This window comes from Oncorhynchus kisutch, linkage group LG18 (genome assembly GCF_002021735.2).
Source record: "Oncorhynchus kisutch isolate 150728-3 linkage group LG18, Okis_V2, whole genome shotgun sequence".
Lineage (NCBI taxonomy): Eukaryota > Metazoa > Chordata > Actinopteri > Salmoniformes > Salmonidae > Oncorhynchus > Oncorhynchus kisutch.
The window spans coordinates 65,146,126-65,163,594 of NC_034191.2; the positions used below are offsets into that span (position 1 = coordinate 65,146,126).

Consider the following 17,469-nt stretch of genomic DNA (forward strand, 5'->3'; position numbering starts at 1 on the left):
AAGGGAGAGAGGCGGGAGAGAGGAAACCCAGATCACGTGGAGAGTGCCAGTAATTGCGGATCAGCCTCAGGAATGGAGATGTACGATGTACTTCAATTCCTTTCTGCCTTTTCACCCGGGGTGTTTTAAGCCTCAATTGGTTAACGGAGGGTAACCAAACGCGAGCCGGTAGACTGATAATGTCAACACATGACGCGGCGAAGGTAGATCTCAGATTTCTAGGTGGGGAAAAGGAGAGAGAGGAAGAGACAGAGGCGCCAAAGGTTCCTGTCCAGAGAGACGGAAACTGGAAGAGGACGAACAAGATAGAGTAAATGTCTTGATTAATTTAAAACTTAGTTGTAATTGCTTCTTTGCAAATGATAGTCTACGGAATTGTGAAGTCCATACATTTGCAGCAATTTAAGGTCAGTAGGCTGATATCATTCCATATAATTTGGACATGTTTGGTTTTACAATTTTGGGGTTTTTCTCTTCTAGCCTTCTTGTTCAGCCTAGGCCCACTTGCGTTTGAACTTTCGAGGTGTTTTTATGTAACAGTCAGCTCACACATGCATGCTCCCTGACATTTTAAAGTAACTGTCCAGTGTTTCCGATTTCTATTAAATATAATTTATAATTATTTAAAATATGAGTGAAATAATTTCCCCCCAAGACTTCCAGTCTTTGCCTGCCCTTGAACGGTCTAGGTATATAGAAAAGTTTTCTATATATTTTCCATATTGTCTATATGTTCTTTCAACTTGCCGAAGACCAGCTGTGCAGACAACCCTACCAAATGGCCCAAAGTAGCCTATGGCAATATCTACACCTACTTGGTGGAATCTTCAGGTTTACACAGGCAATATACATAGCTAGTTAGAACTGGTCCTTGGGCAGTTGATGCAACTTATTTGGGTGGTCTTTTCTCCTACTATTGTTCAAACAAAACAGTACGCAACCAGATTTATTCATGTTAACTATAAAAGCATGGTTAGTTCGCTAACATTAACTAACTGAAGAAAGTCTATTGGAATCAGCTCTTTGCCTGATAATCGTGAATGACCACCGCATGGAATGTACATCTGTTCATGCTTACATTTTTACGTGTAGAGTCAGTGTTTATAGGTATGATGTAGTTTGTTGATTTAAGGCGGCATGGAAGTATGTTAAAAATGACCAACCAAGCATATCCAAAATGTTTGTAGAATGCTTAAAAATGTCGGGTTATGCGTAAAGTAAGTAATTTAACATAGGAGTAACGGGAGGACCCTACGGCTGTACCCTACTGGGGGGCATGGTAACGTTAAGCCATGTCTCGCTGTGTATCTATGCGAGTAGACTGCTGATTTGCCAGCTCAGTCAATTTCACCTTTATTTAATGAGCCAACATAAAATAGCAAGCATTTTTTAAACAGTCTGTTTGAGGTGTTTTTTTTTGGGGGGGGGGGGGGGCAAAAAATACGAATATAGGACTATTCAACAACATTATCTGGGTATGAGTTAAGAGTAACTTTTTTTAAAGTGAGATTTTCACTACAGTTACTTTAAACGTCACCTAGGAACATAGTTGTGCTGGCATTTGTGTGGAACCATAGGCCTCCATGCATGTTCAGGATTGTTCCTTTGCCAATTAAATCAACGTTCCTAATCCCATATCAATCCCTCTACAAAAGGTAAACAAATCTGTGCTATAAAGCATTGCCTTTACTGTGCAAGTATTCAGTTGGGGTGGGACTGGCAGATGGTTGTGACATTACCCATGTTTGCTGTGAGGTCATAGGCTAACCTAGGTGAAATTGACACAGGGATGGGGGGACATGTCATCGTCCACGCACCCTCCCCCCAATATTGAGAACAGTTCAATTTGTCCCCCCCCCCCCCAGTCATTTATTTGGGTTTCCAGATCATCCTCTGAGGAAATAGCAATAACAACTTCCACTTATCCTTCCACTTATGCCTCAAGAGAGAGAGCCATAAAAAGTCATGTGTAGAATTGCAGGAAATCTGTAATAAGATGTCAGAACCCCGTCTACTGTTCATCCCCACAAGTATCTACACCACAGTTTCGCCCTTGACCTATTGTAAAGCAAAATCCCCTTGAAGGCTTAAATCCTTCTTTAACCTGTCTCTTCCCCTTCATCTACACTTAACAAGTGACATCAATAAGGGATCATAGCTTTCATCTGGTCGATCTATGTCATGGAAAGACCAGGTGTTCCTAATGTTTGTGCACTCAGTGTACATCTGTGAAGATCAAAATGGACAGCCATTATATGTCTTCACAATAAGCTTACAGAAAGGTTGATTTATGCAAATCATTTTGAACATCTTATGACAGGACTATGACCTTTCACTTAGAGATTATCTTGCATGTCGTGCTGGGCATGTTAGACGTTTTGAAGAAAATAAGCCTTGAAGCACATGCATGCTGCTGTGGAGAGCATAGTGGTTTGACCAACTATTTTATTTACTCATAACGGATGTGAAGCTTTCCTTTAGGATAGATGTTTGCTTTGGCTTGAGGTGCTCAGTGCTGTAAGCATTCCAGTTTAGTTTGATCATAGTTTGGAAAGATTTAGGCCAACGCCGGCAACAACAGTGGTGTTTCTGTGAATAGAGCATGTTCACCCATTTTTTTCCTTGTTGACATCAATGCGCTCATGGTCTGTGGGAGAAAGAAAGGGTACAAACATTGACTGAATCTGCCCTGCAGTCTGTTGAATTTGGCATTCGTCTCTAGTTAAAGGAATGATTGCCATGGGAGAGCTCTACTTATAGCATGTCCTGCCACGTTGTCCTGTTATGATGCAGAGCTTAGTAAGCCTTACAGCCAACAAGTCTTTTTCTAAAGGAAAGGCGTAGCAGCTTGTGTAATGGCTTATTTCACCCACAGCATAGGGCCATGCCTCTGTATTGGGAGGGAGAAAAAGGGAGGGAGAAAGAAAAATGAAAGGAACAGAAGATTGAGAGACAGACAGACAGACAGACAAAGAGGCAGACTGAGACAGAGAATCCTCGTGTGACTTCGATGCCGAAGACAGCTAGAGGCTTTAAACTATAGTCACAGTTGATTTAAACTTGGCCCATGCTGGTAGCTGCCAGCCAGCCCAGAACAGGACAAGACAGTGTAGTCGAGATGGTAATCACTGCATCTCCCTGAGGTATAGTACTCTCTGATTACTTTGATATCTTTCCCAGTGACCAGATTGTGTTTAGAATCAGGGTGAATAATCAGAACTTTAGTGGGATTATACTGACTGGTTGTGATTAGTCTGTGCAGAGACGGAGATCATCAGATAGATGTGTGTCAGATAGTTGCTCCATATTTATGTTAGATTGTTATCAGGTCTGTGTCTGTATTGGTGTTTTAGCTGGTATATCAGTCAGCAGCGTGTGGCTGCCTGGGCATGTTGAGTGACGGGAGCGGATCATTCTAAAATAAATCAAATGATTTTATATGTCAGGTAAGGCTGATAGACAGATAATGTGAGTGTTAGAATCACAGTCACTCACCTGCTGCTATTGCCTATGACCGATTGGACCTTGTCTTTATGGTCTAGTTCCATATTATTGGACTTAGGTTCTGGTCATACCTGGTCTGATTTCCATGGATACTTAGGTGTGTTGTTCCCCAGGAGACCCCAGGATGTGAGGTGGTCCCAGGAGAAGAATCATCATGGAAACGAAGTGGAAACTGACCAGTGGACTCAGACACCACTCAGTGCCAACAGTGGGGGGATAGAACAGACAGGTGAGACAACTCGGACACCTTATAGACACAGGTGACTAGTGCTGCGCAATTATCGGTTCAATTACTCGAATTCCATTATTGATTTATTTTTTGTGAGCCCAGAGAAATCAAATCATTCACGAGAGATTTGAGAAATTAAGTCAAGAACTATGTAGGCTGAAGGGAGTTGTAGTTTTCATTAAGTAAACTCAACCTACGTCAGTGCAGAAACATGGTAATTATATAAAATGACAGAGACAGATCAGAGAGGAAGAGACTTTGAAGAACTAGTAAAAATGATTTTGTCAGACCACTCTGCAGTATACTTAGACAGGCTAGCTAAATAGGATGACTACAGACAGTACCGTATGGGGAGCACCTAACGTTAGATGGCCTGGCTGGCTGACTGCTACTGATGAGATTACTTTAAGGAATGAAAGATAATAGTCATCAAATAAAAGCTAAGTAATATACACAACTGAAATATTTATTATTTCATAGTAATTTACTATTTTTCTATTGATGTCTATTTATGTCAATGCGGACCAGACAGAGGCAATGGAATAAGTTAATGTTTTGGCAATTGAATGTTCACTACTTTTGGCTTTATAAAGTCATTATTTCATAATACATTTCATGTTTAAAAAATATATATAAAAAAATCAAAAAGCGTTATTTATTTTTTTATAATCAAAACGAAACGAATCGACCCCAAAAAGCACTAATCGCTCAGCACGACAGGGGACACAACTGAGGGAACTTACAGCAGTGTGCAGTGATTTACCTGTCTGCTGTAGATCCACATGGACTGTTAAATTAGTACCTATCACAGGTCTAGTTATAAACTCTACTCTAATACCATATGGGATGTTTGTGACCAGAGCTAACTTTGGGGACCAGGGAGGAGAGTCACGGCCGACCTGCAGTTCTGAACAGGAACCCCAACCAGACCTGGTTCACATCCTCCCTTTCCTTCAGACTCTCCTCTCAACACAGCAAGAAAAACGACCTGGAAAAACTAGAGTCCACAGCTCAGAGGGAACACTGTCTACACAGGTGAGACAGAGCATTTTTAAAGCTAGAGTTTATTGCCTTAGTTATGGGATTTTGCATTATACAGTGATGCATTTTTTTATTGCCCTTCTCTTAGACACTATCCTTCTTTTACCATCTATGTATGTGTACAGACAGAATTGCACCAACACGGCTCCATAAATCAATATGGTTTAACCAAGGTTAATTAGTTCCTTGGACTGCTGTACTGAGGAAATCCTTCAGATTGATTTCTTAGGTGTGTATGTGTGTATGTGTGTGTGTGTGTGTGTGTGTGTGCGTGTGTGCGCATGATTCTGTGCGCGCGTGTGTAATATGTGTCAGAGATTAATGCAACTCTTATCAGTACGAGTCATTTATCAAACACTGTCCCTTAGTAACAGACGACCTTTACCTGGCTGTATTGTCACCTATCCATGTCAGCCCTTTAGACTGAGGCTACACACCTCTCAACATCAACTTCTATAGTAGCACTGTGGCCCTGTGTTTGTGTGTGATGACTTTATTACAAGTGTGATGTTAAGACATTCAGTTAATAGTTCCGCTATTGCTAACATAGCCCAGGCAACACCACTGGAAGTAGTCTGGGGCGGGGGGCGGGGGCGGGGGTGGGGGTGCTGCTGTGACGTTTTCCACGCAGAAAGAAAAACATTGCCTCTGCTGAAGATGTCTATATGTGGTCTGCTAAAACAGGACTGGTAAAGGCCCAGTTTACTAACTAAATGTACTTGTAGTTGAGTGTTTACCAGCATTTGTAACTTCTGAGTCTGATAATTATCTGCACCAAACAGTTAATCTGATTAATACTGTTGGAATATAAAAATAGTTGCTTGATATGTTTTCCAGTTTCTTGAAATACTTTGCAAATGCAACTTATTTCTATGTGAACTGAAATGGTCTATTCATTCCTTTTCAGTAGACACTCTTACCCAGAGCAACTTACAGTAGGGAGTGCATACATTTTCATAGTTTTTCGTACTGGTCCCCTGTGGGAATCAAACCCACAACCCTAGCATTGCAAGCGCCATGCTCTACCAAGTCAGCCACATCATCAAAAACCACTTGATGTCTCAATGTACTCAATTACTCTACTGTACATTGTTTTTCTTCATGGTGATGGAAAGTCTAGTTACAATCCTAGATGACCAGCTTGTGTAAATTAATACTGCACAAAAAGTGTTTGTTTTCCATGTTATTTGATCAATAAAAACATTTAATTTCGTATGGATGTTTTGTGTCTTTGCCCATAACTTTGCACCTTTTCGATGTAAACATTTGAGGACAGGATTGAGTTATTTCTGGATTCCATTAGAATGACTATTGCAGAGAAAGGGACAGGGCAACAACTCTTACATTCCCAAGTATTGAATCTAGCAAAAGACTCTTCTTAATTATACAACTTTTTTTGCTGGTAAAAAAATGTTTTTGCTCATGCTACAGGCATCTATATCAGTCTGCTAATACTAGTAAAGGCCCAGTGCGCTACTTTTGTGAAAATGTTTTAAATATTTAATCTTTTTTTAATTCAAATATATTTCGAATTCAGATTTGAGGGGTTTATGGGCATATTGTTGGATCTGCTCCCATTGCTCAACACTCACACGCCCTGCTGACTGATATACCAGCTAAAACACCAATACAGACAGCCACCTGATAACAATCTAACATAAATATGCCCATAACTCCCACAATGCTGTTACACCCCTACTTCCCGCGGCTATGAGCCCAGGTAAACATAAATCATGAAAAAAGGGAGAGCTGGAGGATAGACAAGAAGGAGAGAATGAGCAATGGAGGTCAAGAGAGAAGATGGAATGTAGTTGATCCTGTGGATCAGGGTGAATGAAAAACTTGTGACACCTATAACCTTTACAAAAACATTAACACCCAGGAGGTGTGTCTGCATGCTTGTGTGTCTTATGTATTATGGTATACAGTGCATTCGGAAAGTATTCAGACCCCTTGGCTTTTTCCACATTTTGTTATGTTACAGCCTTATTCTAAACTGGATTCAATCGCTTTTTTCCCCTCATCAATCTACCCACAATACCCCATAATTACAAAGCAGAAATTGGTTATTTTTTATATTTTATTTTGCAAATTCATTCAAATTAAAAACACATCAAATTTACATAAGTATTCAGACCCTTTTACTTAGTACTTTGTTGAAGCACCTTTGGCAGCAATTATAGCCTTGAGTCTTATTGGGTATTCTTCTCTGCAGATCCTCAAGCGCTGTCAGGTTGGATGGGAAGCGTTGCTGCTCAGCTATTTTCAGGTCTCTCCGGAGATCAAATCAAATTTTGTCACATGCTCCGAATACAACAGGCATTACCGGGAAATGCTTACTTACAAGCCCTTAACCAACAATGAAGTTCAAGAAATTGAGCTAAGGAAATATTTACTAAATAAAGTAAAAAAATTGAATAAAAGTAACATAATAAAATAACAATACTGAGGCTATGTACAGGGGCTACCAGTACCGAGTTAATGTGTGGGGTACAGGTTAATGGAGGTAGTTTGTACATGTAGTTAGGGGTAAAGTGATAATGCATAGATAATAAACAGTGAGTAGCAGCAGGGGGGGGGGGTCAATGTAAATAGTCCGGGTGGCCATTTGATTAACTGTTCGGCAGTCTGTTGGCTTGGGGGTAGAAGCTGTTCAGGAGCCTTTTGGACCTAGACATGGTGCTCCGGTACTGCTTATTGTGCGGTAGCAGAGTGAATGGTCTATGACTTGGGTGACTGGAGCCGTTAACCATTTTTGGGGCCTTCCTCTGATACCACCTAGTATATAGGTCCTGGATGGCAGGAAACTTGGCCCCAGTGATGTACTGGGCCGTACGTACTAGTCCACGTTCATCTCCTGTGTCTTGCTCACTTTGAGGGAGAGGTAGTTGCCCTGGCACCACACTGCCATGTCTCTGACCACCTCATTATAGGCTGTCTCATCTTTGTTGGTGATCAGTCCTACCACTGTTGTCGTTAGCAAACTTAATGATAGTGTTTGAGTCGTGCATGACCATGCAATCGTGGGTGAACAGGGAGTACAGGAGGGGACTAAGCACGCCCCCCCCCCGAGGGGCTCCGTGTTGAGAATCAGCGTGGCAGATGTGTTGTTGCCTACCCTTACCACCTGGGGCCGGCCTGTCAGGAAGTCTAGGATCCAGTTGCAGAGGAGGTGGTGTTTAGTCCCAGGGTCCTTAGCTTAGTGATGAGCTTTGTGGGCACTATGGTGTTGAATGCTGAGCTGTAGTCAATGAACAGCATTCTCACATAGGTGCTCCTTTTGTCCAGGTGAGAAAGGGCAGTGTGGAGTGGGATTGAGATTGCATCATCTATGGATCTGTTGGAGTGGTATGCGAATTGGAGTCGGTCTAAGGTAGTCTGCAGGATGCTGTTGCTGTGAGCCATGACCAGCCTTTCAAAGCACTTCATGGCTACCGACATGAGTGCTACGGGGCAGTAGTCATTGTTACCTTCGCTTTCTTGGGCTTTCAGGGACTATGGTGGTCTGCTTTAAACGTAGGTATTAGACTCGGTCCGGGATAGGTTGAAAAATGTCAGTGAAGACACTTGCCAGTTGGTCCGCACATGCTCTGAGTACACGACCTGGTAATCAGTCTGGCCCCGCGACCTTGTGAATGTTGAGCTGTTTAAAGGTCTTGCTCACATTGGCTACGGAGAGCGGGATCACACAGTCGTCCGGAACAGCTGGTGCTCTCATGCATGCTTCAGTGTTGCTTGCCTCGATGCAAGCATAAAAGGCATTTATCTTGTCTAGTAGGCTCACGTCACTGGGCAGCTTGCGGCTGGGTTTCCCATTGTAGTCCGTAATAGTTTGCAAGCCCTGCCACATCCGATGAACATCAGAGCCAGTGTAGTAAGATTCAATTCAATCTTAGTCCTGTATTGAAGCTTTGCCTGTTTGATGGTTCGTCTGAGGGCATAGCAGGATTTCTTATAAGCGTCCGGCTTAGTGTCCCGCTCCTTGAAAGCACGTGTGACATGCTGGTAGAAATGAGGTAAAAATGATTTCAATTTGCCTGCATTAAAGTCCCCGACCACTAGGAATGCCACTTCTGGATGAGCAAATTCTTGTTTGCTTATTGCCTTATACAGCTCGTTGAGTGCGGTCTTAGTGCCAGCATCGGTTTGTGGTGGTAAAAGACAGCTACCAAAAATATAGATGAAAACTCTCTTGGTAGATAGTGTGGTCAACAGCTTATCATGAGGTACTCTACCTCAGGCATTCAAATGGGTTCAAGTCCGAGCTCTGGCTGCACCACTTAAGGACTTTGGCTGGGCCACTCCTGTGTTGTCTTGTCTGTGTGCTTAGGGTCGTTGTCTGTTGGAAGGTGAACGTTCTCCCCAGTCTGAGAACCTGCTCCAGAGGGCTCAGAACTTCATCAAGGATCTCTCTGTACTTTGCTCCATTCATCTTTCCCTCGACCCTGACTAGTCTCCCAGTCCCTTCAGCTGAAAAACATACCCACAGCATGATGTGGACACCACCATGCTTCACTGTAGGGAGGATGCCAGGTTTCCTCCAGACGTGACGCTTGCATTCAAGCCAAAGAGTTCAATCTTGGATTCATCAGACCAGAAAATCTTGTTTTTCATGGGCTGAGTCCTTTAGGTGCCTTTTGGCAAACTCCAAGCAGGCTGTCATGTGCCTTTTACTGAGGAGTGGCTTCTGTCTGGCCACTCTAACATAAAGGCCTGATTGGTGGAGTGCTGCAGAGATGGTTCCCCTTCCGGAAGGTTCTCCCATCTCCACAGAGGAACTCTAAAGCTCTGTCCAAGACCCTTTTCTCCCGATTGCTCAGTATGGCCGGGTGGCCAGCTGTGAATGAATCTTGGTGGTTCCAAACTTCTTCCATTTAAGAATGATGGAGGCCACTGTTGTTTGGAACTTTTGATGATGCAGACATTTTTTGGTACCCTTCCCCAGATCTGTGCCTCGACACAATCCTGTCTCTGAGCTTTACAGACAATTCCTTTGACCTCACTGCTTGGTTTTCGCTCTGAAATGCACTGTCAACTGTGGGACCTTTTTTATAGACAGGTGTGTGCCTTTCCAAATCATGTCCAATCAATTGAATTTACCACAGGTGGACTCCAATCAAGTGTAGAAACATCTCAAGGATGATCAATGGAAACAGGATGCACATGAGCTCAATTTTGAGTCTCATAGCAACGGGTCTGAATACGGTATCTTTTTTTTATTTGTAATAAATTTGCTTAAATTTCTAAACTGTTTTCACTTTGTCATTATGGGGTATTGTGTGTAAATTGTTTCCTCAATCTAAATGAATCAATTTGAGAATAAGGCTGTAACGTAACAACATTTGGAAAAAGTCAAAGGGTCTGATTAGTTTCTGAATGCACTGTATAACCATTAACATTCATTGTAATGATGTATTAATGTTTTTCTCTACATTTCCCTGCTGCTCCAGTTCTCAGGGACCTGTAAGGGACACACCTATAGCTCAAGCACAGGTAAACATAAAGCATTACCATTTAGTGGCAACATTATTAATGACACTTTACTTAATAACACAATAGACATGTTATTAACAGTCATTACAGTTAATGTCACCAGTTTGTGTCATTACAGTGTTGCCATTAGCCAACATCAATTGTCATGACTGCAAATGGCATTTGCTATATTAACAGCGCCATTGAGGCCATATTATGACCGCTTTAATTAAATCGTTGGCACATGAGCAATGTCAGTTTGAACATTGTGTAATCTGAAAAGAACCATCATGAATGCCAGTGTGGGGAGGAGAAAAATAGTGTTTCTGTGGAAATCCCATGTACTTGAAATAACCTGTTTGTCCAGACTAATTATTTTAATAACATTTCCATGGGAACATGACTCCTGTAATCCTCCAGTTTCAATAAGTACACCATGTCAGATTAAATGTGTTGTCACACACAAATACTCTACCACTCATCCTACAAAGCTTTGGGAGGTGTGGAGTGACAAGCCACAGTGTTGACATATGAAAACCATTACGTGCTGCAGTTTGATCGAAGGAAATGGATTTGACATTTCTGACGTTGCATAACTTTTGGACTAAAAGCAAAATCGTTCAATCATAGATTCTCTTTTTCATATAAAACCTTTGGCTGTGAGGTTAAAGCTTAACAGATATGTATCTAATTGTTGATAACAATATAATCTGATTTGAACTTTGAACTTTCTCGACAGGTGAAAAGAGAAGTCTCACCATCATATTATTTTGTACCAGCCAATTGCCCTTCAGAGGAAGAGGAAGTGACATTGCTTCTTTTTAAAGAGGAAGAGGATTCCAAGACAGCCATGTTGTCCTCCACGCTGGTGTCGGTTCTCGCCCCACAGTGGAGTGGGAGAATACGCAGGAACAAGCGGGGCATGGCCGGTACAGACATTGGTGTGTTTGGCACGGCAACCAGTGAGTCTGGACAGGAAATCCAAGGTAATGGACAGGAAGTGAGCGAGGGGGGTGTGCTTTTGAAGCCGCAAGTCCCTCTCGAGACAGACTCTGTAGGACAACGACGACAACAACAGTTTCTGGAGACCCAGAACCAACGTGTTGGGGAGAGGGGGTTGACCCTTGGATCACAAGTCCATGAGAGGGCTTCAACACTGGGTAGCAGCAGAAGCACAGTGGGGGGCTGGTATGAGGGAAGCACCCCCAGCCTCAAACTGGACAACCCAACAAAGGCCCCAGTTTCTAAGCCTGTCTCTCTGGATGTGAGTTGGGGGAGGCTGGCCAACAGAGGCGGAGAGGGGGGAGCTGTTTCCCCTGTTTCTCCCAGCTCTCCCCTCTCTCCCGACCTGCATGTACACAAGGGCATGTTACAGGCAAGTCGTCAAGGAGCCCAGACATCATTGCTGAGTTCCAAACCAACAACCAGTAGCCTTCTTTTCTCTCTGAGAAGGCTCAACACTATTGCGAGCTCTATCCACTCAGAGACAAATATCTCATCTCTAACCAATGACAGAGATGGAGAGACTTCAAGTCCACACCTCTCTCCAACCACAACCAATTACAAAGCATCAGAGACAATTAGGGCACATCTTTCCTTAACCTCATCCAATGATGGAGCCAGAGAGAGGTCCAAGTTCCTCCCCTATTCAGCTGATCCCACTTACAAGACAATAGAGAGGTCAAGGCACCTCCCCTTACCAACTTCCAATCACAGAGAAGCAAATACACACCCTTTACATTACAAAGACACAGAGGGCACACCCTTTACCAAACTTCCCCAGACTTCCAGGGCGTATCCCAACCGAACCTCCCCCAGTAAGCAGACTCTTCTGTTTAGTGGTCTAGAGAGACTTTCCCCCTCAGAGAGACCAGATGGAACCACGGTTCCCATCAGTGATACTCATCTACCTTCCTCTCCACCGTCCCAATATGACCACCTGGATTTTCATGGGAGCCAGTCTCTTCCCAGAGTAACCACCCTGAGATCTACTAGCTGGAGAAAGCACATTACTCTGGAGGACAGTGTGTCTAATCCCAGTTCCCCCCTCAGTCCCACTACCACCACCACTATCAACAACAACAACAACAACACATTCAGCCTCTCAAGCACTTCCACCAATGATAACACGGGTCCCTTTAGCACCAATAATAACACGGGTCCCTCTAGCACCAATGATAACACTGGTGTCAATCCCCAAATCAGCATCAATAACAACAATCATTTAGTCACCCCCAACAATACCAACCTAAACAGCAATACTGTCACTGGCAAACACACACCTCAGAGCACCCTTAAAAGGACTTATGCTCAAGATATCCCAGACCAGGATTCCTATAGAATACTCAAAACTCAGAATTCCCTTAACTCGAATGACCGACATTCACAAAAGCCCTATTGTTTGTCCAATATCTCCTTCAGGTCTAACACCAGTAGCCCAGCTAGCTCGAGCACTTTGAGTAGCCCAATAAAGTCCAGCAAGCCTGATCGCTACAGTAGGCCATGTAGTTATGACACCATCTACACCCCTCTGACCGTATTTAGCCCCAAGACTCCAACCAGCTCTGAAACCAGTGACATTCCATCCTCCCTCAGTAGTCATAGAACCCTTTATTTGTCCCATTCCCCGAACCCCTCTTCCAGACAGCTCTCCTTACAAACCAGTATCGCCTCCACATCCCTCAGTAGACACAGACCCCTCTATAGTTCCCGCTCACTCAATACCACCAGCTCTATGAGACAAGACCCCCAAAACAGCCCAAAATCTCCACCCCCAGTCGTCAGAAGCCAGATTCCCATAGTGAGTAACATCCACACCCCCACATCCCAACTGCAGTCCCCTAAAACTGCTTACACGCCTACCACAACTCCCCAACCACTCCTACTTAAAACCGGCTACGTCCCCAGTATCCCGACCCGCTACACCCGACCGTTGTCCCCAGACAGCCATACCCCCATATCCCTGAGTATCCCCACCACCCAGGCCCCCTCCACCCTGACCCTCTCCCCACCCAGCTCGTCCCCTCTGGTGGAAAGGACGTTCATAGGCAGCCTAGACCTCTCCCCTAAGAAACACCAGCCCCAAGTGGAAGGGAGGGTAACAGCACATAGAGCGTGGCAGGAGTCACAACTAAGGCTGTCACAGTCTCATTCACCTCAGAGACCTCTGTCCCCAACCAGACCCCTCCGTAGTGTAGGGGGTCCCGCCATCTTCTCCTCCCTGAGATCGGGCAGCCCAACCTGGGCTACGTCACCTTTGTCTCCCCCAACCCCCAGGACCACCAAACTACAAGTTTGGAGGGGAACCTCGATGCATAACTTATCCATAATATCTGATACATTGGTGAAGGAGGGAGGGCAAGCTCTCTCAGAGCATGTTAGCGACCACACTTCAAACGTCACAGTCAAACACACAGGAACCGACTCGACCGTAATAGGATCACAGAGGAAGACCGCTGCCCCTCTCTCCCTTCCAGATTTTGGGAGCTTTTCCAAGCCACGATTTAGCTCCCCGCCCTATTCCACACTCAAGTCTTCACGCCCAACACAGGGTGAGGTCACACACACAACATCACACCAACCCCTTCTCTCACCCCCTACCTCACCCCAACACTACCCCTTCTACGGCCATCACAGGGCTAGGTCACAGGACAGTTCAAAGATTGTTGCCTTGGAAATTGATTGTGTCAACAACAACTCCAAACAGACCAGTCAAGAAAATGTTGAGACACTTGTGTACAGGATTTCTAAAGTTGATTCCTCTGCCATATTGGACACTATTAGGCCTGCACAGCCCTGCTTTCCTCGACGCACACCAGACACACGAGTCGTCACAGGGATAAAGTCCAATGAACTCTGCCGTCTACCTTCACAACACAGCCAGGTGATTGGAAGTCCCAGCTGTCAATCATACCAAAGCTCCAATGACAGTGGAGCATTAGCCATTGAGAAGGTTGTGTGTAAAAGCGAGAGTTTCCCTAAGAGTGCAGCGGCTCCATTACAAACCCAGTGCCCAAAGAAAGGCTTATTCTCACTGAGAGGTAAGAGAGACAATGTTGTTGGTACGCCTGCTACCAATATCCCTAGAAACCCAGCGATGCCTCAGTCTGAGAAACCAAAGAAAGAGTCAGAGAAGGAGCAAAAGGAAAGTAACAAAATAGACCTGGTGCTGAGTCGACTCCGGCAGACCTTCAGAGTCAAACGTCTCGATGACGAGAGGACGAAGATAACACCCCAGCCTCCTCCTGTCAATGGAGCCAGTGACATTAGTGATGTCACTGAGAGTAGTGGTTCTAGCAATCGAGAAGAGGAGGAAAAATGGAGGGAGAATGATGGCGTTCACAAACCTTCAAACTCTTTCTGGGCTGGCAGTGAGCACACGTCAGATATGACGAAGGAAAATGTTAGACGTGAACACTCACAGTTTGAGGGTTTTAAAGACCATAAAGAGGCTAGAAACAGAGACCAGCCTTGTGTTATGGATCTTCCTCAATTTGAGGCTTACAAGGACGAAAGGATCACTAAACCCAAACACCAACCTTCTAGTAGCGAGATCAGCCCAACAAGGCGGCAGTTTGAAGCTTACAAAGAGGAGAGGATCAGTAGAGCCAGAAAGCAACCTCCTCAGAGAGACTTCAGCTCCGTTATGCGTCAACCCTGGGACCCCAGCCGCTCTGCAACCCTCCCTGCCTACAGAACCTCCTCAGGCAGCACCAGAAACACTTTCTCTGTCTTCCACTTCAACCAGAAGGACTCTGAGAACGATAACGTGTTCCACATTCCCAGGATTCCTCAGAGGAAGAAGACCACCTCTCTCTGTGAGCCAGGGGACAGGGAGTTCGGTTCCGGTGATCAGCGTGGCAGTGAGGGACGTCTGGCATCCTTCTCCTCCTGTGCTGATCTCAAATACGGTCTTGAGGCTGGGCGTTCCTTCTCTGTGACTTCTGTGCTCTCCAGCCGACCTTCGGGTCCTGGACGCATCTCCTCAGGCCCTAGGGTCAGCAGTGTCAGTGACCTCACTTACCCTGCTCTGACCTTTGGAGAAGAGGTCATGACTTGGGATGACTGTAGGGTCAAAGGTGATTGGACAATACCAAGGTGGGACACACACACAACCACTGGCCACAAAACCATAGGTGACAGCCAAGCTGTAAATGACTGGTCTGTCATTAGTGACAGGACATCCAGAAATGAGCGCAAAACAATCAAAGCTAATTTTATAAATCCACACAAGGCTAGATCTAAATCCCTACCCAGAAATGTATCCTGGAGTTCAGAGGTCACCGCCCTATCTCCAACCTCTACCACCACTGGCCGCATGTGGAACCATGGCAGCCTGGAGACCTCTCACTCCCTGTGGGATACAGAGGGTCCTCCAACCCCCCCTCCGTCCCCTCCCTGGTCCCCAGCCTCCAGACGCATATCTCGCCCTCCCAGCTCCTCCTCCTCTGCCTCGCCCTCCCCCACAGACAGCAGGGCATCACAGGACAGCCTGTCCCCTAGGGGGCGCCTACCCTCCAGGGGCTACGTCTCCAACCTGGCAGTCTTTGAGGAGTCCGACTCAGGCTCTGACATGGACTCTGACACAACCACAGATGATGAATACTACCTGGCAGGTGATGGCGGTGAGAAGGAGACTGAACTGTGAGAAGAAATACTGTATGGGATGCATCTCAATAGTCTAAAGTGGGTCTGTCTGTCTCCTTTTGGTCTCCTTATATAGAAAGGATACTTATTTACACACCTATTTATGCTCACTAAAAACAGACTTGTTAAGTGTGCATGGCTCTGGGCCTCCCGAGTGGCGCAGTGGTCTAAGGCACTGCATCGCGGTGCTAGCTGTGCCACTAGAGAACCTGGTTCGAGTCCAGGCTCTGACGCACCTGTCCGCGACCGGGGGACCCATGACGCAGTGCACAATTGGCCCAGCGTGGTCTGGGTTAGGGCAGGGTTTGACATGCAGGGATGTTCCTGTCCCATCGTGCACTAGCGACTCCTGTGGTGAGCCGGGTGCAGTGCACGCTGTCACAGTCTCCAGGTGTATGGTACTTCCTCTGACACATTGGTGCTTCTGGGTTAAGCGGGCATTGTGTCAAGAAGCAGTGTCGGCTTGGCTGGGTTGTGTTTCAGGGGACGCTTGAGTTGCAGCGATGGGACGAGACTGTAACTACCAATTGAATACCACGAAATTGGGGTGAAAAAGGGGTAAAATAATGAAATCAAATAAAAAGCGCATGGCTGACAGTAAAGAAGTCAGCACTGTCAGATCACAGGTTAATGTCATGCTCTTATCCTGGGATCCAAAGAGCAGCCCACATGAACTCTACACCATATCCAAGAGCATGGCACTCTGTTTTTTTGTCATGTCACAGGTTGATTGGATACTTGACTTTCTCATGTCTGATATTTGTTTAGTTATCAGTGGGAAGTGTACTGTATATGCTAGGTTAAAGGTATTTATGAACAAAGAGCTCTAGCTATAAAGCTATCCTATCCTGTTTTATTACTTCTGCAGCTGTTCTAACCATGGCCTTTATTCACAAAGTGTATCAGAGTAGGAGTGCTGGTCTAGGATCAGGTCCCCCCTGTACATATGATCATATTCATTGTGATCTGAAGCCAAAACTGATCTTAGATGAGCATACGTGAATACTGACCCTGTTGTGGTAGAGTCCTGTACCCGGTTGAGAGGTATACCTACCATACTCAGTTTGGCTGGGGTCACATTTCATTGTCAAGTGCTGCCTATCAATATGCTTTAAGCTAGCATGCTATATGATATGCAAGATAAATATCTTTGAATGTTTTAATTCTAATGGAAATCAGTATTTTCTATTTTGGTTGTCTTGGAAGGTTTTCCTGAAATGCATATGTGTGCATTATAAACAGATGATTGTTATAAATAATGTGGGAATTACTTTTTGTGCAATTCAACAGTTGTTTTTGGAACAATAAACCAGTTCTAATTCTGTATCTGCCCTTTTGTATTTTATAAATATATATATATTAAATATCAAACTGTTATGCCCAACTATCATATCTAACCAAAGACTGTGTGCTGTGACATTAGTGTTTTGACTTTCCCCTTGGATACCTGAATAGTTATGCCTGCCACCAACACCACAAGAGCATTCCTACCAAACCACATTCCAACTATACTAATGAACCAGTGTTTGTGTTTTCTATAGTGTTTTGCACAATAATGATTAATAGGTTATGTATAC

At 44.7% G+C, this 17,469-nt stretch overlaps 1 protein-coding gene across 1 annotated transcript; it reads left to right on the top strand.

Moving 5' to 3' along the window:
• Positions 1 to 42: 42 nt before the first annotated feature.
• zmp:0000000991 (mucin-12) lies at positions 43 to 17,216 on the top strand. The gene is made up of 5 exons (XM_031796493.1): positions 43 to 310; positions 3,618 to 3,733; positions 4,594 to 4,768; positions 10,225 to 10,267; positions 10,986 to 17,216. The coding sequence occupies exons 1-5, from the start codon at positions 180 to 182 to the stop codon at positions 15,891 to 15,893; spliced, it is 5,373 nt and encodes a 1,790-aa protein (XP_031652353.1). The 5' UTR covers positions 43 to 179; the 3' UTR covers positions 15,894 to 17,216.
• The last annotated feature ends 253 nt before the right edge of the window (positions 17,217 to 17,469 follow it).

Excerpts from the sequence above, each read along its gene's own strand:
- zmp:0000000991 (XM_031796493.1), top strand. The coding sequence starts at position 180 with ATGTCAACACATGACGCGGCGAAGGTAGATCTCAGATTTCTAGGTGGG. Across the intron at positions 3,734-4,593 it reads TGGGGGGATAGAACAGACAG|AGCTAACTTTGGGGACCAGG; the intron begins GTGAGACAACTC and ends GTTTGTGACCAG. Across the intron at positions 10,268-10,985 it reads CACCTATAGCTCAAGCACAG|GTGAAAAGAGAAGTCTCACC; the intron begins GTAAACATAAAG and ends CTTTCTCGACAG.